At 47.8% G+C, this 27,616-nt stretch overlaps 1 protein-coding gene across 2 annotated transcripts; it reads left to right on the forward strand.

Annotated features, from left to right (window-relative positions):
* Nucleotides 1-1,924: 1,924 nt before the first annotated feature.
* Nucleotides 1,925-26,874, forward strand: fbxo30a (F-box protein 30a). Of its 2 annotated transcripts, none has more exons than XM_038800629.1 (3): nucleotides 1,925-2,037; nucleotides 7,085-9,224; nucleotides 22,848-26,874. In XM_038800629.1, the coding sequence occupies exons 2-3, from the start codon at nucleotides 7,101-7,103 to the stop codon at nucleotides 23,049-23,051; spliced, it is 2,328 nt and encodes a 775-aa protein (XP_038656557.1). In that variant the 5' UTR covers nucleotides 1,925-2,037; nucleotides 7,085-7,100; the 3' UTR covers nucleotides 23,052-26,874. The 2 variants fall into 2 exon arrangements, with proteins under 2 accessions (XP_038656557.1, XP_038656558.1); XM_038800630.1 differs by having other exon boundaries at nucleotides 7,085-9,219; nucleotides 22,848-23,071.
* The last annotated feature ends 742 nt before the right edge of the window (nucleotides 26,875-27,616 follow it).

Here is a 27,616-nt window from a genome sequence, read left to right on the forward strand (position 1 = left end):
CCCACTATCACTACCCTATTACTTTTACACTTCTCTGAAATGTGCCTACATATCTGCTCTTCTATTTCTCTCAGACTGTTAGGGTGCCCATAGAATACTCCCAGCAATGTGATTGCTGCTTTTTGGTTTTTAAGTTATACCCATAAGGCTTCATTTGAAGAGTCTTCTAAGATGGCGTCCCTCCTTAATTCTGCAATTGATTCCCTGATCAAAATTGTGCACCCCCTCCTTTTTCTTTACCTTGTTGCCTGTCTTGCCTGAAGATCCTGCATCCTGCAATATTGAGCTGCCAATCCAAGAGTGGTGAATCTGTGGAATTCACAACCACAGAAAGTAGTTGAGGCCAAAGCGTTGTGTAATTTCAAGAAGGAATTATATATATATATATCTTGGGGCTAAAGGGATCAAGGGATATGAAGGAAAGGCGGGATCAAGTATTGAAATTGATGACCAGCCATGATCATAAAGAATGGTGGAGCAGGCTCGAAAGGCCGAATGGCTTCCTCCTGCTTCTATTTTCTATGTTTCTCCGTATGTTGCCCCATTGAGACCTTCATCTGACTCCTCTGCAGCAGAACTCTTTTGTGATCTTTCCCCCTGGCAAGCTGGCACACAAACTATCTGTTACTCTTGGCCAGGCTGCAGCCCAATTATTCACTAGGTGCAGATCTCAACTCTATCTTGGCAGGTCCAACCCATAATGCCCCAAACTCCCTCCACCATGGGCAAGGCAAGGAAACAGGTCCAGAATGCACCTTAGCAATAATGGGGGTCAAACCCAGTGCTATTGACACCAATCTGATCCACACCTGAGATCCAGCTATTTGACACAATCAACACCCCGTCACTCCTCCCCCCAGGAGTCCGAGTTGCTATAGCGACATACATGTTTAATGCATCTCGTAGCCTGGATCTATGGATAGTGATGGTCGAGGTTCCTTACATTGCATGACTGACCAAGAATCTCTATCTGCTCTTCCTGAGTGAACCTTCTCCATTTGGGCGATTACAGGCCAGGGACTCCCATAACTCAACAGAATGTTTGATCTCTTCATGGATATTTTGAGGGCATTGCTAAAGCATTTCCACCGCACTCCTGAGAATTTCCTGCTGCCGGCAAGTTCTGAGTAGAGGCTCAGGACTCTGATGTCATCTCCACATTTGAGCTTTGCTTCTTGGTTTGGCTGCAAAGCACCAGTCCTGGCCCTTCACTGACCCCTCCCCTGGACACATCCCTGACTCTACCCTTGACTACACCCCTTCTCCAAGCCATCTTCCATCCTCATCTTGGCCACTCACCCTTACCTCTCCTACTTTCTTGGTCCCACTGGCATGACACTGCCCCTTCTGTTGGCCCCTCCTAGTCTCTCCCCAACCCTTTTTCTGGCCCCTCCCATCACCTCCTCAACCCCTCCTCTGGCCCCTCTTCCTCCGCCCATGGCCCCTCCCCCCATTCCTCCCCTCTTTAGCCCCTCCTTCCTCTGGCCCCTCCCTCAAAACCTCCTCCCCTTCCCCAGTGACCCCTGCCCTCCATATTCTGCACCCACACCTCCCCTGGTCCTTCACCCCTTGCCCTCCAGGCCCCTCCCCCGTTCGGCTCCGCCCCCTCCCCTATCCCTTCCCCCTCTAAGCCCTTCCCCATCTCGGCCCCGTCCCTTCCCGGCCCCTCCCCCTCTAGCGACATCTCCCCCTCTCCGGCCCCTCCTCCTCTCACCGCCCCTCCCCCTTTCGGCCCCACCCCTCCCCTCTCCCCCTTTCAGCCCCGCCCCTTCCCAGCCCCTCCCCTGCCGGCCCCTCCCCTTCCCAGCCGTCCCCTCTTATGGCCCCTCCCCCTTTCGGTCCCGGCCCTCCCGGCCCCGCCCTTCCCAGCCCCTCCCCCTCTCCCGGCCTCTCCCCCTCACCCGTCCCCTCCGCTCGGCCCCGCCTCCTCGCGGCCCCGCCTCCTCGCGGCCCCTCCCCCTGTTGCTGGGGGCGGGGTTTATGCCTCGGGCTCGGCCTCAGTTCAGGGCGGCTGTGGAGGGTCTGACCGCGGCCTGGGTGAGTTCGAGCAGCTGCCGGCGGAGCTGTAGCCGCGGCCGCGGGTGGACGGCGGGCAGTGTGCGGGGAGGCCGGGCTACCGTCAGCCGCGTCCCGGGCCTGAGTGCCAGGCCCTGAGGCCGGCCTGGCAGCCTGCCCGCTGGCCTGACGCTGCTCTTTACAGTGAGGCCAAACACCGGCTCGCTGCGGCTGGAGCCGGGTCTCTGGTCAATCAAACCCGGGGATAGAGGCCTAGGCCGCCACCCGAAATCCAGCAAACAGCGTGGAAGTAGCCTTAACTCCGGGGATCAGCCCCAAGCTCCAACAAGGGGAGCTTTAAATAGAGGCCGAGGGGTGCTGGACATTTTAATGGTTATGGGGGGGGGGCGAGGGGAGGGGGATGGGCTGAGGGGGATTAGATGGGGTGGGGATGGGCAGATGGGGGCTTAGATGGGGTGGGGATGGGCTGAGGGGGTTTAGATGGGGTGGGGATGGGCAGAGGGGGGTTTAGATGGGGTGGGATGGGCTGGGGGGGTTTAGATGGGGTGGGGATGGGTAGAGGGGGGTTTAGATGGGGTGGGGATGGGCTGAGGGGGTTTAGATGTGGTGGGGATGGGCAGAGGGGGGTTTAGATGGGGTGGGGATGGGCAGAGGGAGGTTTAGATGGGGTGGGGGTGGGCAGAGGGGGGTTTAGATGGGGTGGAGATGGGCAGAGGGGGGTTTAGATGGGGTGGGGATGGGCAGAGGGGGGTTTAGATGGGTGGGGATGGGCAGAGGGGGGTTTAGATGGGGTGGGGATGGGCGGAGGGGGGTTTAGATGGGGTGGGGATGTGCGGAAGGGGGTTTAGATGGGGTGGGGATGGGCTGGGAGGGGCTTAGATGAGGTGGGGATGGGCAGAGGGGGTTTAGATGGGGTGAGGATGGACTGAGGGGGTTTAGATAGGATTGGGATAGGCTGAGGGGGGTTTAGATGGGGTGGGGATGGGCTGAGGGGGGTTTAGATGGGGTGGGGATGGGCTGAGGGGGTTTAGATGGGGTGGGGATGGGCTGAGGGGGTTTAGATTGGTGAGGATAGGCTGAGGGGATTTAGGGGTGAGGATAGGCTGAAGGGGGTTGAGATGGTGGGGTTGGGCTAAGGGGGTTTTAGATGGGGTGAGGATAGGCTGAAGGGGCTTAGATGGGTGAGGATAGGCTGGGGGGGGTAGATGGGTGAGGATAGACTGAGGGGGGGTTTAGATGTGGTGGGGATGGGCTGAGGAGGGTTTAGATGGGGTGGGGATGTGCTGAGGAGAGTTTAGATGGGGTGGGGATGGGCTGAGGGGGGTTTAGATGGGGTGGGGATGGGCTGAGGGGGTTTAGATTGGTGAGGATAGGCTGAGGGGATTTAGGGGTGAGGATAGGCTGAAGGGGGTTGAGATGGTGGGGTTGGGCTAAGGGGGTTTTAGATGGGGTGAGGATAGGCTGAAGGGGCTTAGATGGGTGAGGATAGGCTGAGGGGGGGTGTAGATGGGTGAGGATAGACTGAGGGGGGGTTTAGATGTGGTGGGGATGGGCTGAGGAGGGTTTAGATGGGGTGGGGATGGGCTGAGGAGAGTTTAGATGGGGTGGGGATGGGCTGAGGAGGGTTTAGATGGGGTGGGGATGGGCAGAGGGGGGTTTAGACGGGGTGGATATGGGCTGGGGGGGTTTAGATGGGGTGGATTTGGGCTAAAGGATGTTTAGATAGGGTGGTGTTGGGCTGAGGGGGGGGGGGGGGGGGGGTTAGATGGGGTGGGGATGGACCAAGTGGGGTTTAGGTGGAGCTGGGCTGAGAGGGAGAGGGGGATTTAGCTGAGGGGGGGGTTTTGATGTTGTGGATTGGGGGGAGGGTTAGGTGGAATGGGCTTGGGGGGGGGGGGGGGGGGGGGGGGGGGGGTGGTTAGACCGGGTGGAGATGGACTGAGGAGGGTTTAGATGGGTTGGGTTTGAAATTACACAGTATATGTGAGTGGTTTAACATTATATGTGACTGTATATACAAAAGTGCATTATATATCTTAATACTGACCTTTGAGATTCGTACCATCCTGGCATTGACAATTATCATTGCTCATTTGTTGTCGCTCAGTCAGTAGTATCCTGGCTTGCAATCATTTCAGGGAAAGGCCCATCACCACTTGTTTTGAGACTGAGCAATAAGTATCATCTTGCCAGTGTGACTCTTTCCAAGATTGAATATGTGAAATATGGAGCTTGTCTTACAGGGGCTTGTAGGTTTTATGTGGGCAGAACGGGTTGACAGGAAGGTGGTGAAATACGTTGTATGTTGAGTGTTACAAGTTTTGGGTCTGCCTTTGATATTCTGTCATTGCAGTGGTGATTCCTGTAATTGGTTTGAATACCAAACGTTCAGACATGTGCCCTGAATAGCTAATACTAACTGTATAACCCAGGATGTGCAAAATGGGCCCCTTTGTGACCCGAACCAGCTACAGTGGGTGAGATCTTCTCGTGTCCTACTCTGATATCTCTGGGGGGGGGGGGGGGGAAAGTGTTCAGGGAGATTGCGCGAATCCTGCAAGTAACTGACACGTGATTTTTGCTGCTGCAATCTTTTTGAAAGTAAATTGAAACACTTGGCAAGATAAGGCCAGATGTGCAGCATTTAAGTTGCTTTGTTTCCACAGCTTGCAAGGGAACATACAGATTGTACGTAACAAATTCCGGTTAACTCAATCTCCCATCTTTCCCAGAATGATAGGAAAAGATAAACCTTGTGATATGCTTCTATTTATAGGTTGATTCATTTGTTATTGATATAATCTTTCTTGGCAACTTAGATTCCCTGAAATGAATGTTTAGCATCTAGCTCAGACTCTACAACTCTGCCTTATAATCCTTTCTTCAAAACTTGACTTCCCAAGTCCACAAAATTTAACCTCCTTTGCTCTTAACTCTGATCTCCCCGAGAAACAGTTGGGTCCTGTCTCTGTGCTGGAGCTAGTTGACTCCCCACTTCACAGGACTATGTCCTCTGTAGATGCTCCATGTGAATTGGTGTTCCCACCACAGTGGATGTCACTGTTTATTGCCCACAAGAAGGCCCCTGGCTCGTCCTTCTAAATGGACTTAATTCTCAGTTTGAAATGGACTGAGTTGCGAAATCCCCTGCCTTGCTTTCTCCAACGGCCAATGTGCACAAACTGGGGCTTTTCTTTATAAACTTGTGCAAGCTCCCTTGATGAAGGATTCCCAAGATGCAACCCTTAAACATAGCTCAATCCCAACATTTTAAGGCGACTTTAGTTGGAAATATGAATATTATCTTGCAGGTGAATATTGCATAACAGTTCAACATCATTTGAAGACTCCGAATACTATTTAGTTTGAATACGCTACAACAGTGGACCTTGTATGTGAGAGTATTTTGTGAATAATGAAAGTATTTTCTGAAAGTAATTAGGAGAGAGTTTAAACTGGGCTGTGACTCTTGTAAAGAAGGATCCTTTTTCTACAAATATTACATACTGGGTGGCATAGTTTGAGGGATATTATCTGGACGGAAGTATTAGAAAGAAACATTGTACATGTCTTGAGTATTATGAGGAAGTGACTATTATAGCAGGAAGTATTCTGTGTTGAGCATTGTATATGTGAATATGTGCATAAGTATTATCCAGGAGTATTTGTATGAGTGTATATAGTTTTTGTGAGCCTTATTTGAAGGTGAAAATTACTTGAGTATTATTGAGATGGATGCATTTTTAAAAATTCATTCACTGGCAAGACCTGCATTTATTCCTCCTTCCTAATTGTCAGAAAATTGACGTAAAATGTGGAAAAAGGTGAGGTTGTCTGCTTTGGTGGGAAGAATAGAAAATCAAAGTTACTTAAATGGAGCGAGATTGCAGAATTCTGTGGAGCAGAGGAGTTTGGATGTCACAGCTATCTTACAGGCAAGTAATCATTTTTGCAAGGCAATGGAATATAAAAGTAGGGGAAGTCTTGCTACAACTGTACAGGGCATTGGTGAAACTGCACCTAGAGTACTGTGTACAGTTTCGGTCCCATTAAGGAGGAATTTGCTTGCATTGGAGGCAGTTCAGAGCAGGTCCACTTGGCTTATTCCTGGAATGAAGGGATTATTTTATGAGGGGATATTGGGCCTACACTCATTGGAGTTTCAATCTTGACGCAAACAGGATTCTGAGGGGGCTTGACAAGGTGGCTGCTGAAAGGATGGTTCTTCTCGTGAGGGAAACCTAGTATCAGAAGGCACAGTTTAGGGTTTACCCATTTAAGTTTGGGTCTGAGGAATTTCCTTCCACGTTGTCGGGGGGGGGGGGGGTCAGTTGAATATTTCAAAACTGAGATTGATAGATTTTTGTTCAGCAAGGGTATTAAGGTTTACAGAGCCGAGGCAGTTAGATGGAGTTCAGGTTCAGGTCACCCATGATCTAACTGGATGGTAAAAAGGGCTTCAGTGTCAGTAGCGGGTTGCCAATTCTTCAGGATTGCGCTGGAATCTCCAGGAATTAAAATGTGAATCTCCACACTGCTGTTATCAAAAGGCCAAGGGAAGAAAATCCTAGGGGCGGTAAAATGTTGTGCTTTTGTTTATTTTCCTTCAAACGCATTTTATTAGTTATTCAAGTATTAGATACAGGAACAAAAAATGGCTGTTTGAATCAATTGGACCAGAGTATATTGTATTTGGCTGGAAAGGTGAGGTGCTGAGAGTATGGACGTGCCGGACTGCTGGTATCACAGGTTGAGGCAAAAGGCCACATGATGATGCCTGACCAACACTAGCAGTGCTTAACTAAAGGGCTAAATGACCACCTCCTGTTCCTGTGCAACGGTCTTAAGAGGCTGGTCATATGCTTCTACTGAAATAGCTGTGATAATGTTGATGTGTAAATGTTATTAAGTGGCCTTCTTCTGTTCCTGTGTAAATCAAAGGGCTGAATGGCCTCCATCAATTCCTGTGTAACAATCTCAAGAGGGTTCGTCTTATATTTCTGCTGAAATAGTTTTAATCGTGCTAATGTTGATGTGTAAATGTTATTAATTGAATGTCTCCACACAGAATTGGAGAGGCCATAATGGAGCAACATCTGCACTGCCTAAACTGCGTGAGCCGGCGCTGTATGGTCAGGCCAGAGGCGAACGTTTCGTGTGACCTGATTGGCTGCCCCTTGGTGTGTGGAGCTGTCTTTCACTCATGCAAAGCGGGTGAACATCGCCTGCTGTGCCCCCTGGAGAGAGTGCCATGCCTCAACAGCGAGTTTGGGTGCCCGTTTATGATTGCGCGGAACAAGATCGGTGAACACCTGGAACTTTGCCCTGCCAGTGTGGTTTGCTGCACGATGGAGTGGAATCGCTGGCCTGTGAGCTACGCTGACCGCAAATCCTACGAAAGCTTAAGCAAAGACGGCGATGGGGTGGAGCAGCTGGACTTGGCCTTAGCTCTTCAGGATCAGCGGATGCTGCTTGAATCCCTCAAAGTTGTAACCACTGCTGCGAATTCTGCTCCCAAGCAGTTCAGAAATACAGAGAAAATCCCTGGGACTCTTGAAGCATCGGATGAATGCCCTTCCAGCGGTTTGCTGTCTGCGAATGAAGAGGCCTATACTGAACTGTACCGAGCGACGGTTGAAACGACCAGAACTTTAGTTGTGGCCCTGGATCTTTTAAACAATGCCACGAAAGATGGGGAGCTGGCAAATGGGAGGCTGCCTGAGGAGCGATCGGAAAGGAATGGTGGTGTCCAGGTTGTGGAGGAGGATCTGTCTAAAGCACCGTACTTGGCAGAGGTCAGCGACGATCCCTGCAAAAGCACAACAGAGGGAGGAGCTGTCGGTGGTGCAGGTTGTGATTCTGTTACCTATGATCTACCCTGGAGGGACTGGAATTTGCATGTGGAGGAAAATGGCTTTCATGCATTGTCAGGTGTGGTGACTGAAACAAACGATGGCACTGATGGATGCATTCAGCTAAAGACAAGTGCCTTATGTAACGGTTTTCACAAAACGGATGTGAACACCTACACCTTAGATCAGGAAGGAATGGATTCGTATGATTGTGATCAGCAAGCAGAAGAGACGATGAACGGCTCTTGCCATGAAAACGACATGGATTGCGATGGGAGTTCGTCAGAGCCTGATCACTTTTTACCCGTGTTTGCACAGCTATTCTCTGTAGAAAGTTTGTTACATCCAGACCGTTTTCAGGAGGCCTCCTTGCCACCTGATCCTTGTGGGTTGAGAAAGTTGGTTAACAGACCTGTTGAAAGGCAAGCACTGAAGAACATTGCCACTTTCAAACTGTTAGAAGGAAATAATGGGCGTAGGCCGTATCTTGGGGACTTGAATTGGTACAGGAAAAAAATGGAAAGCAAAGCAGTTGATACGTCGGACCTGGAAGTGGATGATGACCCTCTGGAATTACAGGGAATCGATTTGATCACAGCCGCTTTATTGTTCTGTTTAGGAGACTCTCCCAGTGGTAGAGGGATCTCGGACAGCCGCAGTGTTGACGGAAGCCGTATCGATTTGGGCACACAGACGTTCTCGTTCCCGGCAGCCATATTAGCTACCAATACGACGGTCGGTGAGATTGCCTCTGCATCTGCTTGTGACCACGCAAACCCTCAGTTGTCGAACCCGAGCCCTTTCCACGCACTTGGGCTGGACCTTGTCCTGGAGTGTGTGACCAGATACCAAACGAAGCAACGCTCCATGTTCACTTTTGTATGTGGCCAGTTCTTCAGGAGGGATGAGTTTCCGTCTCACTTTAAGAATGTGCACGGGGACATTCACGCTGGCCTCAATGGCTGGTTGGAACATCGATGTCCTTTGGCCTATTATGGCTGCACCTATTCCCAGAGACGGTTCTGCCCTTCTACCCAGGGTTCAAAAGTTATTCACGATCGTCACCTGAAGTCCTTTGGAATCCAACCGGGTGTCCCGCCTGTGTTGCTGGGAACCGATGAGAGTCGGATGTCCAGCATCGGAGTGGCCGTTGACCAACTGAGCAAGCTGCCCTTTGAGATTTTACAGCACATTGCTGGATTTCTAGATGGGTTCAGCTTGTCACAGCTCTCAGAAGTATCGCACTTAATGAGGGACATATGCAGCAGTCTGCTGCAGGTTCGGGGAATGGTTGTCCTACTTTGGGAAAAAAGGCAGGACCTTCATGGAAAGACCTCTTGGAAAACAAAAGGCAAGGTTTGTGATTTGTTTCATTAAATTTGATTTGCTATCTATAGGAATTAAGAAACCTTATTGTTACGATCCCCATAGAGACAGTTAACCTTTCTAGAGAAGTTCAAACACTCCATGGTTAACTGAAAGAGATTATGCCACAAGATTTCATGTTTTTTAAACAAATTAGTTTTACCGTGTAGAAATCAAATAAAATAAACATTTCTAAATAAACACATGTCTCAGGTAATTAGTTATACTAAACATCAAAAAGCACAAAACATAGACACTTGAGCCCAAAACACTTTTCCACAATGACTGCACCCCCCTTCACTCAATTCCTGTGATTAGATCAATTCCCTGTAATCATCCACTTCCAGGTCTGATGTATCAACTGCTTTGCTTTTCATTTTTTTCCCTGTACCAATTTAAAGCCCAAAATGACCTCTGCCCTGTGTGTCTTTCTAACAGTTTGACAACTGAGTGACTTTGATAGAAAATTAGAAATACCCCTGGTTTCTAATAGCTCTATCCTCCTGCTCCACAGCTCTTGGCACATTTCTCTCTGCATGAATCTGAGCTGAACTGCCTGATTTCACTGAGGGTTACTGGAGATTTCTTTCCTCTAGCTGCAAGCTGGCAAATCTTCCAGCTGCTTTTCCCTCACAAACTCTGTCTGATGTGTGAAGGGGCTCTGAGACACGGAGGCTTTAAGGATGGTGGGGTGGGGGTGCTGGCTGTGGATTAGGTGAGGAAGATTGTCCTGGCCTTGGATTACTGAAATGGCATTAGATAAGGAATTTTAGCCAATTAGGCTAGGTCTCTGACATTAAGAGGCTAGGTCTCTGACATTAAGTATTAAGCAGTTAACCCATCCAACCTATCTTCTAAGGCTTTGGTTGCAGTTACTATTGGTTAAGGGTTCTTTAGATTTTTGAGTTTAGCCATGTCTCTTTTATCCAGTGCCTGTAAAGTTCATCTCCACCTGTGCTGAGTCCCTTACGAAAGCCACAATGGCTAACTTTATTGAAAGTCCAGTTTCAGAAAGATTTGTGCAGGTGAGGATGGCCATTTGGTCCATTTTGCCATAAACTCTACTCTTCTGTTCTCCCCATTTTGCCAAGGAAGCCTCAAAATGTATTTCAGGCGGTAGATTGAAAGAAGCCTTGGGGTTTGCATCAGGAGAATTTGGTCAACTAGATATTGTGAACTCACTAATCGCATACCCCAAATTAGAAATTGAAATACCGTTGTTCAGGTTTACAGTGTTAACTACAGTTTGTTGGTTAATGTTCACAGACAGAACCCTTGGTCTGAGCTGATTTCTGCTGGTGTAGTGAGGTTGTAATGAATATTCAAGGTAGTAAAGGGCTCAGTGGGTTAACTCTCGTCTCAAGGCGCCGAGGTCCCAGGTTCGATCCCGGCCCCGGACATTCGCTCCGTGTCAGCGTGGGTTTCACCCCCACAACCCGAAGGGTAGGTGGATTGGCCACGCTAAATTGCCCCTTAATTGGAAAAATGAATTGGGTACTGTACATTTTTTAAAAAAGAGTATACAAGGTAGTAAATTCACTCGTACAAACACAATGAAGATCAGAATTGGGTGAATTATTTGCCAAATATTGAAGCGCTTTGTGAAATGAGCAGCTACGAATAAATCGAGTAAAACCTGAAACCAAGGACCAATCCAGTTAACTTAATTTCAACAAACTGCAATATGTTCAATCTACTTTGATGAGTGCAGCAAATCCCATTTTAATCCCTGAAGGTTTCATTTGACACAATATTTGGAAGTGTCTTCATTTTATGTTTGCTAATATAGCCATCAGGGGAGTTGCTGTAACCGCTACTATTCGCTACATTTAAATAACTCTTTCACGGGGTGTGAATGTCGCTGGCTCGGCCAGCATTCATTGCTCATCCTGAAATGGCCTTGGGCAAATGGTGGTGAGCTGCTACTTTGAACCACTGCAGTCCATGCGGTGTAGGTACACCCACAGTGCTGTTAGGTGGCCCCGGCGGGTAGGGGGGTGGTTCCAGGATTTTGACAAGGCGACATTGAAGCATTGCTGATATATTTCCAAGTCAGGCTCGTGAGTGGGTAGAGGCGAACTTCCAGGTGGGCTGTTCCCATTGCCCTACTGTCCTCGTCCTTCTAGGTGCTTGAGGTGATGGTTTGGAATGTGCTGTTCAATATTTTCAAAACAGTTTTACAAAGAGAGAGGGAACAGACAGACATGGAGTGGCATCATTAACTCAAAGTATTTATAGACAGTGAAAATGGAATGTCAAAGGTACATTTGAATGGGTCTGTGTGTTGGGGGGGGTTGTGCGTTAGTGTGGGGAGGTGTGTCGAGTGGGGGGAGGTGTGTCGAGTGGGGGGAGGTGTGTCGAGTGGGGGGAGGTGTGTCGAGTGGGGGGAGGTGTGTCGAGTGGGGGGAGGTGTGTCGAGTGGGGGGGGGTGTGTCGAGTGGGGGGGGGTGTGTCGAGTGGGGGGAGGTGTGTCAGAGTGGGGGGAGTGTGTCGAGTGGGGGGTAGGTGTGTCGAGTGGGGGAGGTGTGTCGAGTGGGGGAGAGTGTTCGAGTGGGGGGAGGTGTGTCGAGTGGGAGGGAGGTGTGTCGAGTGGGGGGAGGTGTGTCGAGTGGGGGGAGGTGTGTCGAGTGGGGGGGGAGGTGTGTCGAGTGGGGGGAGGTGTGTCGAGTGGGGGGAGGTGTGTCGAGTGGGGGGAGGTGTGTCGAGTGGGGGGGAGGTGTGTCGAGTGGGGGGAGGTGTGTCGAGTGTGGGGGGGTGTCGAGTGGAGGGGGGGGGGTGTCGAGTGGGGGGGGTGTGTCGAGTGGGGGGGGTGTGTCGAGTGGGGGGGGTGTGTCGAGTGGGGGGGGTGTGTGTGTGTGTGTGTGTGTGTGTGTGGGCTGGCAGGCGTGGGGGCTGGCGGGCGTGGGGCTGGCGTGCGTGTGCGTGGGGGCGGCTGGCGTGCGTGTGGGGTGGGGATGTGTTTGCGTGCGATATGGAGTTGTATGTTGCGAGGGTGGGGGGGGAGGGAGAGTCGTGGGTGGGTGTCTGTGCTTTGAAAAAAAATTCTTCAATTCAGTGGATCTAGGAAATATTTTCCTTGTGTGCTGTGCTTTGAAGTCTAATGGAAGGCTGATGATTATTGAGGATATTGATGAGTTCTTCTAATTCTGCTTATATGTAAACTCCAAATAGCCCAACCGTACACCGTCCAAATAGCCCAACCGTACACCGTCCAAATAGCCCAACCGTACACCGTCCAAATACCCCAACCGTACACCGTCCAAATACTCCAACCGTACACTGTCCAAATACTCCAACCGTACACCGTCCAAATACTCCAACCGTACACTGTCCAAATACTCCAACCGTATACCGTCCAAATAGCCCCAACCGTACACCGTCCAAATACCCCAACCGTACACCGTCCAAATACCCCAACCGTACACCGTCCAAATACCCCAACCGTACACCGTCCAAATACCCCAACCGTACACCGTCCAAATACCCCAACCGTACACCGTCCAAATACCCCAACCGTACACCGTCCAAATACTCCAACCGTACACCGTCCAAATACCCCAACCGTACACCGTCCAAATACCCCAACCGTACACCGTCCAAATACCCCAACCGTACACCGTCCAAATACCCCAACCGTACACCGTCCAAATACCCCAACCGTACACCGTCCAAATACCCCAACCGTACACCGTCCAAATAGCCCAACCGTACACCGTCCAAATACTCCAACCGTACACTGTCCAAATACTCCAACCGTACATCGTCCAAATACCCCAACCGTACACCGTCCAAATACCCCAACCGTACACCGTCCAAATACCCCAACCGTACACCGTCCAAATACTCCAACCGTACACCGTCCAAATAGCCCAACCGTACACCGTCCAAATACCCCAACCGTACACCGTCCAAATACCCCAACCGTACACTGTCCAAATACTCCAACCGTACACCGTCCAAATACTCCAACCGTACACTGTCCAAATACTGCAACCGTACACTGTCCAAATACTCCAACCGTACACCGTCCAAATACCCCAACCGTACACCGTCCAAATACCCCAACCGTACACCGTCCAAATACCCCAACCGTGCACCGTCCAAATACTCCAACCGTACACCGTCCAAATACTCCAACCGTACACCGTCCAAATAGCCCAACCGTACACCGTCCAAATACCCCAACCGTGCACCGTCCAAATACTCCAACCGTACACCGTCCAAATACTCCAACCGTACACCGTCCAAATACTCCAACCGTACACCGTCCAAATACTCCAACCGTACACCGTCCAAATACCCCAATCGTACACCGTCCAAATAGCCCAACCGTACACCGTCCAAATACTCCAACCGTACACCGTCCAAATAGCCCAACCGTACACCGTCCAAATACCCCAACCGTACACCGTCCAAATACCCCAACCGTACACCGTCCAAGTAGCCCAACCGTACACCCTCCAAATACTCCAACCGTACACCGTCCAAATACCCCAACCGTACACCCTCCAAATAGCCCAACCGTACACCGTCCAAATAGCCCAACCGTACACCGTCCAAATAGCCCAACCGTACACCGTCCAAATACCCCAACCGTACACTGTCCAAATAGCCCAACCGTACACCGTCCAAATAGCCCAACCGTACACCGTCCAAATAGCCCAACCGTACACCGTCCAAATACCCCAACCGTACACCGTCCAAATAGCCCAACCGTACACCGTCCAAATATCCCAACCGTACACCGTCCAAATAGCCCAACCGTACACCGTCCAAATACCCCAACCGTACACCGTCCAAATACCCCAACCGTACACCGTCCAAATACCCCAACCGTACACCGTCCAAATACCCCAACCGTACACCAACCAAATACCCCAACCGTACACCGTCCAAATACCCCAACCGCACACCGTCCAAATATCTGTAGCAAAACATAGGGAGCCTCGCATTTGTATAGGCTGGGGTATATTTTTTTTACCCAAAGATGTGCCTTTGGTTTGAAGATGAATTTCATTCTTGAATCCAAAGTTGAGTGGAAAATAACTTGAAATTGATAGAATGAAACCAAAGAGTGCTCTGCTTGCAGTTAATTTTTAAAAGGGGCTGTGGATGTGAGTATCATTCCCAATAAGTTACCTTGTGTCAAGAAGATCTTCATTTTGGAGATGGCGGCGTGGGAGATTTATTTATAATAATTATTATTATTGTCACAAGTAGGCTTACATTAACACTGCAATGAAGTTACCGTGAAAAGCCCCTAGTCTCCACATTCCGGCACCTGTTTGGGTTCACAGAGGGAGAATTCAGAATGTCCAATTCACCTAACAGCACGTCTTTCGGGATTTGTTGGAGGAAACCGGAGGAAACCCACGCAGACACGGGGATAACATGCAGACTCCGCACAGTGACCTAAGCCGGGAATCGAACCCGGGTCCCTGGTGCTGACCACTATGCTAACCACTATGCTACCGTGCCCATAATAAATTACAAAAACATGTACAGATCTCAAGTTAAAAGATATTTGGTATTTGTGCTTTTTATCTAAAGAAGGAAACTCTGTTTAAAAACAAAAGCAACACCAATATGTTGTATTAGGTAATGTTTGTGCTTGACTGCGTCACTCAATGAAGGAGTTCGTGAGAATGACAAAGGAGCTTCTGAAAATCAAAATGTAGCCTGTGGAAAAAAATTTATTTTGAGCCCTGCATCCTAAAATTATATTTTGGAATCCGCTTCATCACCTTTTCAGGTAGAGTTGTGAATCCTGCCAACGCTGACTGGAAAAGATTTATCCTCCTCTCCCCATCTTATCTAGAACCTCTCTTTATTGGCCCATTCATCAGAGGGAGTCATTTTCCTTCTCTCTCAACCTCTCCTCATCTCAACCTCCATGAGATTACATCTTAACCTTTGCTGTTCCAAGAACAGTCTGAGCTATTCAACTTCTCTTTGTAACTGAAGTCCTTCATCCCTGGTAATATCCTGGTAAACCCCCTCTGTGCCCTTCCTTCAGCCAGTGGTACCCAGTCTCGCCCACTCTACTGCAGCTGAGGCCAGACCAGTGATTTAGAAAAATTTTGTGCTGACGCTTACTTTTATATTCCATTCCTCATTTATTAAACCCAAGAAAACGCTCTGTTTTAACTACTTTCTCAACTTGCTCTCTCACCGTTAATGGTTTATGTAGATAGACATCAAGGTCTGTCTGCTCATCTACACATTAAAACATTTATACTGCCTTTCCATGTTGGTCCTTTCAAAGTATGTCACTTCACACTTGTCTGCACTGAACTCCATCTGCTATACTTCCACCCATATAATCATCCTGTCTGTCAGCTTGAAGTCTACATCTGTCCTCAACACTATTATATGCCACGTTTTGAATCATCTGTGTTCTTTATCATGCTTCTCACTCCCGAGTCTAGGTTTTCAATAAAAATTTAAAAATGGAATAATTGACCCAAAAGAGATCCCTGGGGAACCACCAGTAAATCATCTATAAACCACCTCCCATCGGAAAACCATGCATTTGCCAGTTCCTTATGCTTCCTGTCATTTTCTCCTTAATTCAATATGCTTCCCTCTTAATAGACCTCTTGTTTGGCATTTGCTGAAGGCCTTCTAATATCTACTGTATTAATGTTATTAACCTTCTCTGTTAACAAAGAATTTAATCAAGTTAGACACAATTTGCCTTGAACAAATCCTTGCTGACTGTTCTTGATTAACCTGTGTTTTATTGCTGAAATTGTTTCCAGTAGTTTCCTTGTCATCAACGTTAGGCTGAATAGCCTGTAATTTCCTGGTTTATTCCTCCCCTCTTGAATAGTGGTGTAATGCTGTCAACTCTCCAGTCCTCTTATACTTCTGTATTCAGTGGAGATTGAAAGATCGTGACCATGCCTCTGCTATTTCAATCTTTGCTTCTTTTGAGCAGCCTCAGAATTATTCCATCTTGACCAGGTTGCCAACATATTTTCAGTTTTGTTTAATCTTTTAGTGCATTGAAAGCAGCACGGAGCACAGTGGCTAGCAAAGTTGCTTCACAGCTCTAGGGTCCCAGATTCGATTCCCAGCTTGGCTCACTGTCTGTGTGGAGTCTGCACGTTCTCTCCATTTCTGCGTGGGATTCCTCCGGGTGCTCCGGTTTCCTCCCACAGTCCAAAGATGTGCAGGTTAGATGGTTTGGCCATGATAAATTGCCCTTAGTGTCCAAAACAAAAGTGGGGTAACGAGGATAGATGGGGATAGGGTGGAGGTGTGGGCTTAGGTGGGGTACTCTTTCCAAGGGCTAGTGCAGACTTGATGGGCCAAATGGCCTCCTTCTGCACTGTAACTTCTATGATCTGTAATTTGACTCTTAGTGTAAACTTTACATCATTTTCACCCTTTGTGAAGACAGATGCAAAGTGCTTGTCTAATATTTTAGCTATGCCCTCTGCAGATTCATGACCCAAGCTATTCCTGAGCTAACTGTTTGCAACTTTGATGTTTCTAAAATGTTTTAGGATTCAATTTAATGTTGCCTGTTAAACTTTTCTCAGAACCTCTGCTGCTACATTAACCTTTTCAGCTCTTTCCTGCACTTTTCAATAACCTTCCTAGTTATTAATTGAATGGTGTTCCTGACATTTCTCATAACGAGAACTAGGAGCAGGAGTAGGCCATCTGGCTCCTCCAACCTGCTCCGCCATTCAATAAAATCATGGCTGATCTTTTTTTTAAATAAACATTTTATTGAGGTATTTTTTGGTATTATAACAACAACACAATAGACAATGTACATGAAACTATAAACATAGTGCAAAAGCCGTCTCCCTCCCTTACAGGTCCCATCCTCATTAACCCCCTACTCTAAGCTAAACTACTACCCCCCCCCCTCTCTCTGCTGATGATTAATTTTCCACGAAGAAGTTGACGAACGGCTGCCACCTCCGGGTGAACCCTAACAGTGACCCTCTCAAGGCAAACTTGATTTTCTCCAAACAGAGAAAGCTAGCCATGTGCGATAGCCAGGTCTCCGACATCGGGGGCTTTGAGTCCCTCCAAGCTAATAGTATCCGTCTCCGGGCTACCAGGGAAGCAAAGGCCAGAACGTCTGCCTCTTTCTCCTCCTGGATTCCCGGGTCTTCCGACACCCCGAAAATCGCCACCTCTGGACTCAGCGCCACCCTTGTTTTTAACACAGTGGACATGACATCTGCAAACCCCTGCCAAAATCCCCTAAGCTTCTTACATGCCCAGAACATGTGGACATGGTTCGCTGGTCCTCCCGCACATTTTGCACACCTGTCTTCCACCCCAAAGAATCTGCTCATCTGGGCCACTGTCATGTGAGCCCGGTGAACAACCTTAAATTGTATCAGGCTGAGCCTGCCACATGTTGCGGGTGCGTTGACTCTACTCAACGCATAGACCATCCTCTATCTCTCCTCCCAGCTCCGCCTCCCACTTGCGCTTCCGCTCCTCGGTCTGCGTCTTCTCTGACCCCATAAGTTCCTTGTAAATGTCCGAGACCCTCCCTTCTCCTACCCACCCTCTGGAAACTACCCTGTCCTGAATCCCCCTTAGTGGTAGGAGTGGGAAGCTTGACACTTGTTTACGTTGGAAATCCCGCACCTGCAGATACCTGAATTTGTTTCCCCTCGCCAACCCAAACTTCTCCTCCAGCGCCCTCATACTTGGAAAGCTCCTCTCTATAAACATATCCCCCGTCCTGTCAATCCCTGCTCTCCACCATATCTGGAACCCCCATCCATACGTCCCGGGGCAAACCGGTGATTATCATAGATTGGGGCCAAGACCGATGCTCCCTCTGCTCCCACATCTCCTCCATTGCCCCCAGACTCTCAGGGCCGTCACCACCACGGGGCTGGTGGAGTACCATGCCGGCAGAGGCGCAGTTACCAACGCACCCAAACTGATGCCCTTGCATGAAGCCGCCTCCATACGCTCCCACGCCAACCACTGCCCCACCACCCACTTCCTGATCATGGTTATATTCGCTGCCCAGTAATAGCTACAAAAATTTGGCAGTGCCAGCCCGCTGTCTCTCCGACTCCACTCAAGCATTACCTTCCTTACCCGTGGGGTCTTGCCCACCCAAACAAAGCCAGAGGTCACTTTGTTGACCCGTTTAGAAAAGGACCACGGAATAAAGATGGGGAGACATTGAAACACGAACAGGAATCTCGGGAGGACCGTCATCTTCACCGTCTGCACTCACCCAGCTTGGAACACGTTCCATCTCTGAAAATCGTCCTTCATTTGGTCTACTAGCCGAGCCAGATTTAAATTATGCAGCCGGTCCCATTCCCGTGCCACTTGAATGCCTAGGTAGCTAAAGCTTCCCCCTACTAATCTAAACGGCTGCTCCCCCAATCGCCTCTCCTGTCCCCTCGCCTGGACCGCAAATATCTCACTTTTCCCCATATTGAGCTTATACCCCGAAAACCGGCCAAATTCCACTAGAACCCTCATGATTTCTTCCATCCCCTCTAATGGGTCTGATACATACCAGAAGCAGGTCGTCTGCATAGATTGAGACTCTGTGCCCCCCCCCCCCCCCCCCCCCCCCCCCGCCGGACCAGCCCCTTAAGGGCTCTCAGAGTAATTGCCAACGGCACTTTAGCTAGGGGAGAGGGTCATCCCTGTCTTGTTCCCCGGTGCAGTCTAAAATAGTCCGATGTTGTCCTATTTGTCCGTACACTTGCCACAGGAGCCTGATACAGTAACCTGACCCAGTCAATAAAGCCCCGCCCAAATCCGAACCATCCCAGTATCTCTCACAGATAACCCCATTCTACCCGATCAAAAGCCTTTTCTACATCCATTGCGATCACTATCTCCACCTCCCTACCTTCCGGGAGCATCATGATCACATTTAACAACCTTATTACATTGGCCACCAACTGTCTACCCTTAACAAACCCCATCTGGTCCTCCCAAATAACGCCCGGAGCACAATCCTCAATCCTGGAGGACAAAACTTTGGCCAGCAGTTTGGTGTCCACATTCAACAGGGATATCGGCCTGTAGGACCTACACCGCTCCGGGTTCTTGTCCCGCTTCAGAATCAGTGAAATGGTGGCCTGTGATATCGTCGGGTGCAGCACCCCTCTTGCGTCATTGAACATCCTCATCAACACCGGCCCCAATATCCCAGAAAACTTTTTATAAAACTCCACTGGGTATCCGTCCGGCCCCGGGGCTTTACCCGCCTGCGTTGTCTTCAGACCCTCCACTATCTCTTCCAATTCGATCGAGGTCTCCAGCCCTTCTACCAGCTCCCCGTCCACCTTTGGGAAGTTCAGCCTCCCCCAAGAAGTGCCTCATCCCCTCCGGCCCCTTAGGGGGTTCCGACCTATACAGCCTACTGTAGAAATTCCTAAACGCCTTATTCACCCCTGCTGAATCTCCAACCAGGTTCCCATCTCCGTCATTTACTTTCCCAATCTCCCTGGCTGCCTCCCTCTTTCTAAGCCGCATTCTGCTGGCCTTCTCTCCATGCTCATAGATCGCCCCCCCCCTCGCCTTTCTCAGCTGCTCCACCGCCCTCCCTGTGGCTAACAAGCCAAACTCCGCCTGTAGCCTCCGCCCTGCCCTTAAAAGCCCTGCCTCTGGGGTATCCACATACCTCATGGCTGATCTTTTTGTGGACTCAGCTCCACTTACCCACCCGCTCACCGTAACCCTCAATTTCTTTACTGTTCAAAAATCTATCTTTGCCTTAAAGACATTTAGCGAGGTAGCTTCAACTGTTTCACTGGGCAGGTATTGCACAGATTCAAGACCCTTTGGGTAAAGAAGTTCCTCCTGAACTCATTCCTAAATCTGCTCCCCCTTATTGTGAGGTATGCCCCCTAGTTCTAGTTTCACCCGCCAGTGGAAACAACCTCCCTGCTTCTATCTTGTCTGTTCCCTTCGTAATTTTATATGTTTCTGTAAGATTCCCCCTCATTCTTCTAAATTCGAATGAATATAGTCCCAGTCTACTCAGTCTGTCCTCATAAACCAATCCTCTCAACTCCGGAATCAACCGAGTGAATCTCCTCTGCACCCCCTCCAGTGCCAGTACATCCTTTTCTCGAGTAAGGAGACCAAAACTGTGCACAGTACTCCAGGTGTGGCCTCACCAGCACCCTATACAGCTGCAACATAACCTCCCTGTTGTTAAACTCCATCTCTCGAGCAATGAAGGACAAAATTCCATTTGGATTCTTAATTACCTACTGCACCTGCAAAACAGCTTTTTGTGATTCATGCACAAGGACACCCAGGTCCCTCTGCACAACAGCATGCTGCAATTCTTTACCATTTAAACTCATAAGCTGCACTGTTCTGTTTTATTTTAACTTCTGTTTTCTTGGCCAATTATGACAGTTAGTTTTGGATGCTTTATCTCTTCCCTTTGAAGGAATTTGTTTAGTTTGAACCTGAACTGTTTCTTCCCTGATGCCCTTCATTGCGTCTTACTGCTATAACACAAGAGAAGTTAGCACCATCCAGGTCAAAACAGCCCACCTGACTGACACCACTTCCACAGACATTCACTTCCTCCACAAGCATTTACTCCCTCCACCATCCAAACACACCGTATCAACCGTTTACACCATCTACAATGAAATGAAATGAAAATCGCTTATTGTCACGAGTAGGCTTCAATGAAGTTACTGTGAAAAGCCCCTAGTCGCCACATTCCGGCGCCTGTCCGGGGAGGCTGGTACGGGAATCGAACCGTGCTGCTGGCCTGCGTTATCTGCTTTAAAAGCCAGCGATTTAGCCCAGTGAGCTAAACCAGCCCCACAAGATGCACTACAGAAACTCACCAAGGCTCCTTAGGCAGCACCTTCCAAATCCACGGCCATTTAGAAGGGCAAGGGCAGCAGATACCTGGGAACGCTGCCACCTGGAGATGACCCTCCAAGCCCATCGCCATCCTGACTTGGAAATATATTGCTGATCTTTCACTGTCTCTGGGTTAAAACCCTGGCACTCCCTCCCTAACAGTATAGACCCACACCTCATGGACTGCAGTGTTTCAAGAAGGCAGCTCCCCACCACTTTCTCAAGAGAAATGAGTAAATAGTAATAAATAGTAAATAGTGACCTAGCCACACCCCGTAAATAAATAATATTTAATTAATTCTCCACTTGCCTTTACTTTTTCATTTCATTCATTTTTCATTTTCATTGTGTTAGTTCGGCCCCTTGCGAAATCACTGACATTAGCTGTTGTCCAGGTGGGTATTTTCTTGTCTCTTTTTCATTATTACTTTAAATGAAGTTTTATTGTGATCGCTATTAGCTATCTAGGTGATGATCACATGTCACACGTTTCCATTTGCTCTTCTTTGATTCCCAGAACGGGTCCTGCTCACTTCTTGATTAAAGTGGAGACGTATTGATCTGGAAGTTCTCCTGTGAACTTTAGAAGATCCCCTCATTCCCTACACATTGCTTTTTCCAGCCTATGTTAGAATAATTAAAGACTCCAAATGCTATTGTGTTTGTTTGTTACATGCCATTAAAATTTTCTGACAACTTTTGCTTTGTACAAACGCTATCTCTCCTTTAGCCTCTCCCAATATTTTAAAGAAATTGCTGGATTTGCTCATTAATTATCATTCTCATCACAAAGGACTGATAATTACCAGCTTCAGCTGTTAATAATGCAATGAATGATAACAACTGCCAATCACCATCTCGGCCCAGTAAGGGAACAATTCCTGAGGGTAGTAAATTGTTGGACAATTTAAACTTGCTCTCTCTTGCAAAATCCAATCTTTTTCCCCATCTCTATTCCCCTGCCCATACCTGATTTCACTGTAGTTCATTCAGTGCCTTCTCTCTTGTCCCCGTTTCTTTTTCAATCCTTAAATCGGTTTCAGGAGAGACACTATTGATCCGATCATTCAGTAAGTTCCCGGTTGCCCCTTTGCACACCGTTGCTGCTGTCAAGCAAGTTACAGAGCAAAGATATGTTCAATCTGTAAGGTGATGGAAAGAGTCTAATGGGGCATACAACAAAATGGCCTAATTTGGCAAGGTCCCTTTAAGGGAGAGCAACAACCCATTAAGTGCTGCTGCTTTGCCTGATATTTTAGTTTCTCAGCCAGTCTGGGAACTGGCCTGGTTCGGAGCACATAGTCTAAGGATCATGGGGCATTAAGGATAACATTTCCTCTCTCTGCTCCCTGTTTCCTTTGTGTATTTAATGAAACAGGCTTCTATTGTAATAGACTCCACTCTGCATTTGTAAACTCATATAGTGCTCGAAGCCTAATCAGTCATAGACTACTGGTGGTCTAATAGATCACAGGCTAATTGACTGCACTTGCAGGCTAATAATTCATTCTCAGTCAAATGGATTGTATCCTTCTGTTTGGATTTTTAAGTTAAAGACCAGCTTGATGCTGTGGTAATGAAAAGTGACAATTGGTACAAATGGTGTCTGAGCTACTCTACAGAAAGACTACAACTGCAAATTGTAAGGAAGGCGCAGCATTCTCTGTTGCTGTATTGAGTGTCTCCTTTGGTTGCCCCCACATTACCCAGTGCCTGATAATTGTACAGCCACTTGATGACCCATGTGACATTTCTCTCTTGCAGGCCTGGCGATTCAGTACTGCCTTCGGCACGGTTAAAGAATGGAAGTTTGCGGAAATTGCCAGCATGGCTGACCACCTGAAGGACTGTCGATACAACACAGTGGAGAGGACCAGGGAGGCTGTCCCATTGCCCTGCATGTGCGTGACACGGGAGCTTACTAAAGGCGGCCGCCCGTTACGGTCTGTCCTGAAACCAGTTCTCTAATCTCTTTGGACACTGACAACGTACTGCAAAACATTCTAATCTTAAATGTGGTCTGTCACTTTGTATATGATATATTTTGCTTTGATGTGAGATTTATTTTTGTAGTACAGTAACTGTGCTGGTGTGTTCAAGGTAATGAAAAACGCCTTGATGAAAGGAACACTGAACTGATGGACGTTTTTGTGGGTGATATCCTCCCCTTATTGGAGTCTTCCATTTGTACATATGGTTTTCTTGCATGGATCTGGCCTTTTTTTGAAAAAAAACAGTCTTGCATTTTCTTTCCTCCTACACCCCCATCCCCGGCAACCCAGAACAATCATATAAGTGAATGTCACGTGTGCGAGGAAGATATTGATTGTCATGACTAAATCCTGACCAAAACGCGGCAATGTTCTGTCATTGTTTGGTCACTTGTTCAACTTTTGTGGAATAATTAACAACTCGATGCTTCTTGTCTTTCCAAATCACAACTCGAGCACGTTCTGAGGTTATAAGAATTGTCCTTCTCTAAGTCACGTCAGTAAGCTAGTTGCTGCAAAGCAATACTATACCTCATGCACATCAAAAGCAAAAATGCTGCAGTGCAGTGAATTTATACTATACAATGTTGCCACTCTTAGAGTTTTAGTTTTACAGCCTCATTTTATTAACGAGATCACCAAGTGGTTAATGCTTTATTCATCACTATTGACCATTGTTTCTCGCCCTCTCCTTCTTCCCTATCTCTGCCGTTGCGAGTGTTACCTGTGATGTTTAATGGTTAGTGGGGAAATGAGCAACTTGCTTTGAAACCAAGTCTAAGAGGGCCATTCGCGGTCTGCCAAATGAAAGGCTGTGCTTTATGAATCCACTTGTGTTCCTGAACCTAAATTCACCCCAGACGTAAGAAGCAGGTGTCGGTTTAGAGGTCTAGCACTCGACTACCAAAGCAACATGGTTTTACTTTTTAATACAGTTCGTACCTCCAATGTTAGAATGTTTTATTAAAGGATTGATCGTGTGCATTTTTGTTTACACATATACCGCCAAAAATAGATATGAATGTCTTTCCCTTCAGCCCTGGCATTTGATACTCTGATCCTGTAGTATGGTGATGTTAACTCCCGGTCGAAGGTAACACCTTTTCAACGCACTTTATCGATTTTAAAACACTGATGGAATGATACAAGGAGCGTGGGATTGTTGTTGAAAGCAAATTCATCTGATTTAAAGGCTTTGTACATCCGAGTGTTTATGGATTTCATTTGTGCTGTAAACAAGACACTGCTGCTAAATGTAGAAATCAGAGTTCTAACTGTGTCCCCGTTTAACACGTCACACTCTCAGTCCGACTTTCTGACGAAATTATGTGTAGCTCAGTGCTAACATCTGTTTACAGGCTCATGTATAGTTTGTGCTTCTTAAGGCAGGCACATGGGAAAAACTCTGAGCTGGTCTTTAATAACACTATTTAATTTATTTTAATTTGTTTTTTGAATCTTGTGTAGAGTGAGGTGAGATGGGAAACTATTGAACATCAGCATCTGTTGCCTGAACAACATTACCATATTCTTTTGAGAAGCCTGTAGAAGTCGGTGAAACAGCCCCATTAGTAAATAGGCTAGTAGTATGAGGTATAAGAGTAAAAATCTGCAGCATGTTGTTCAGCCGTTGCCAATTCTGATGTTTTGCAGCAGCTTAGACCCAATGCAAATTATTGGTCAAAATGTTGTTAGCCTGTTGGTGAGGTTCATGCAGTTCTATAGGTAAAGGTTTGAACCCATTTATGTGTCTCATAACAAGTTGTGGAGAAATGTTTCTGGAACCTCATAGAGACCAGCATTGAAGAGACACGGTTGGTTTTAAGGTGTCTAACTGGTGGGTACCCTTAGCCCTGGGTATCTGACAGGCAGATGCTCTGGGTTGCTGAACGTCAAGTGTGTGGCTTGGTGGGTGGTTTTGGATCTGGATGTGTGACTGGCGGGTGGATTTGGATCTGGGTTTGACAGGTGGATTTGGATCTGGGTGTCTACTGGCGGAGATGGCATTGGATCTGGGTGTCTGACTGGCGGAGATGGCGTTGGATCTGGGTGTCTGACTGGCGGAGATGGCATTGGACCTGGGTGTCTGACTGGCGGAGATGGCGTTGGATCTGGGTGTCTGACTGGCGGAGATGGTGTTGGATCTGGGTGTCTGACTGGCGGAGATGGCGTTGGATCTGGGTGTCTGACTGGCGGAGATGGCGTTGGATCTGGTTGTCTGACTGGCAGAGATGGTGTTGGATCTGGGTGTCTGACTGGCGGAGATGGCGTTGGATCTGGGTGTCTGACTGGCGGAGATGGTGTTGGATCTGGGTGTCTGGTGGATTTGGCGTTGGATCTGGGTATCTGGTGGATTTGGATCTGGGTGTGTGGCGGGTGGATTTGGATCTGGGTGTGTGAAGGGTGGATTTGGATCTGGGTGTCTGACTGGTGGATTTGGATCTGGGTGTGTGACGGGTGGATTTGGATCTGGGTGTGTGATGGGTTGGATTTGGATCTGGGTGTCTGGCTGGCAGGTGGATTTGGACCTGGCTGTGTGACTGGTGAATGTTCTTGGCTCCTGGTGTCTGATTGGTGAGTGTTCTTGGCTCCTGGTGTCTGATTGGTGAGTGTTCTTGGCTCCTGGTGTCTGATTGGTGGGTGTTCTTGGCTCTGGATGTCTGATTGGTGAGTGTTCTTGGCTCTGGGTGTCTGATTGGTGGGTGTTCTTGGCTCTGGGTGTCTGATTGGTGAGTGTTCTTGGCTCTGGGTGTCTGATTGGTGGGTGTTCTTGGCTCTGGGTGGCTGATTGCTGGGTGTTCTTGGCTCTGGGTGTCTGATTGGTGGGTGTTCTTGGCTCTGGGTGTCTGATTGGTGAGTGTTCTTGGCTCTGGGTGTCTGATTGGTGGGTGTTCTTGGCTCTGGGTGGCTGATTGCTGGGTGTTCTTGGCTCTGGGTGTCTGATTGGTGCGTATTCTTGGCTCTGGGTGTCTGGTTGGTGAGTGTTCTTGGCTCTGGGTGGGTGTTCTTGGCTCTGGGTGTTTGATTGGTGGGTGTTCTTGGCTCTGGGTGTCTAACCTGTCAGTTGAATAAAACAAAAGGAAGCCCTACACAAAAGAATCAGTTAAAAACAATAGAAAGTGCAGCATTTGAAGGTGTGCACGTGTGTGTTTATTTTAATTTGTGTATTGATATCTACAAGTTAATGAAGTTTTGCATTCATTACTACTTCAATCACCCCATTCACAGTGAATGCGTTTTGTTGCTGAAATTTCAGAAGTACTCTACACGTTTCCATTGAAGATCATTTGATCTCTGGCCCTTTTCTGCAGTTGCTTCATTTATCAGTAGTTATGCTATTTTGGTTCCATTACTTTTTATTTATCCTCCAGGAATGGAAACATTTGGTTCACGCTAACACTGTATTCACATCTGTTACCATGCAGTTAAACATTACACTGGCCTGCTCATATCTAATGTATTTACATTAGTTGTACTTTTGTAATCTCACACTTGTCTGAAACATCTGTGTATTTTCTGCTTTCAAGTACAGGAGAATAAAAGACAATGAAGGGTCATGTTAAATTCTCTGAAACCAAGATGAAGATTGAAAGAAGTCTCTAAACTAATGTATTAAGTAGACTTCTCTTTTCTACGTTCTGAGGTTTAGTGCGGCGGGAGATTGTGTTTAGAGAACCTCTCTCCCAGTCCGCTGCTCTTATCAACGATGCACGATATCGAGCTTTTCTACTAAATGTTTGATTTCATTTTAAACTGCAAGAATTCTAATTAAAAATTGTCATTTTTATTAACTGCTGAAAGACTATGTTTGTATATTTGTACCATAGAACGATTGCATGAGAATGGAAGATATTCCGCTTTTTAGGATTACAATCCCAGACCAGACCCTGACTGGCCAGGATATACTACATGGGGCAGCACGGTAGCCCAAGTGGCTAGCACTGTGGCTTCACAGCGCCAGGGTCCCGCTGGGTCACTGCCTGTGCGGAGTCTGCATGTTCTCCCCGTGTCTGCGTGGGTTACCTCCGGGTGCTTCGGTTTCCTCCCACAGCCCAAAGACGTGCAGATTAGGTGGATTGGCCATGCTAAATTGCCCTTAGTGTCCAAAAAGGTCAGGAGGGATTATTGGGTTACGGGGATAGGGTGGAAGTGAGGGCTTAAGTGGATTGGTGTAGACTCGATGGGCCAAATGGCCTTCTGCACTATATGTTCTATGATACTGGACAGAAAGCCCAATATATAATTTGTAAGACTGAGGAAAGGATACCTTGCTCCAGGAGCGATTCACCAGACAAATAGGGATATGGTACATTACAACAAACTTCATTACTAACACAGGATTAAAATAATTAAAAAATATATATATTTTAATTTTAACATTTTGACAATTAAACACATGAAATACATAACATTTACAAAATAAACCAACCCAAAACAACCCCACAGATCTGCCCCCTCCACTCCTCCCTAGCAGTGAGTGGCAACCAGCTCCCCAAAATGCAATACATAAAACCCCCATCCCTTGATGGAACCCCCGCACTT

The sequence above is a fragment of the Scyliorhinus canicula genome, chromosome 6, assembly GCF_902713615.1.
Source record: "Scyliorhinus canicula chromosome 6, sScyCan1.1, whole genome shotgun sequence".
NCBI lineage: Eukaryota > Metazoa > Chordata > Chondrichthyes > Carcharhiniformes > Scyliorhinidae > Scyliorhinus > Scyliorhinus canicula.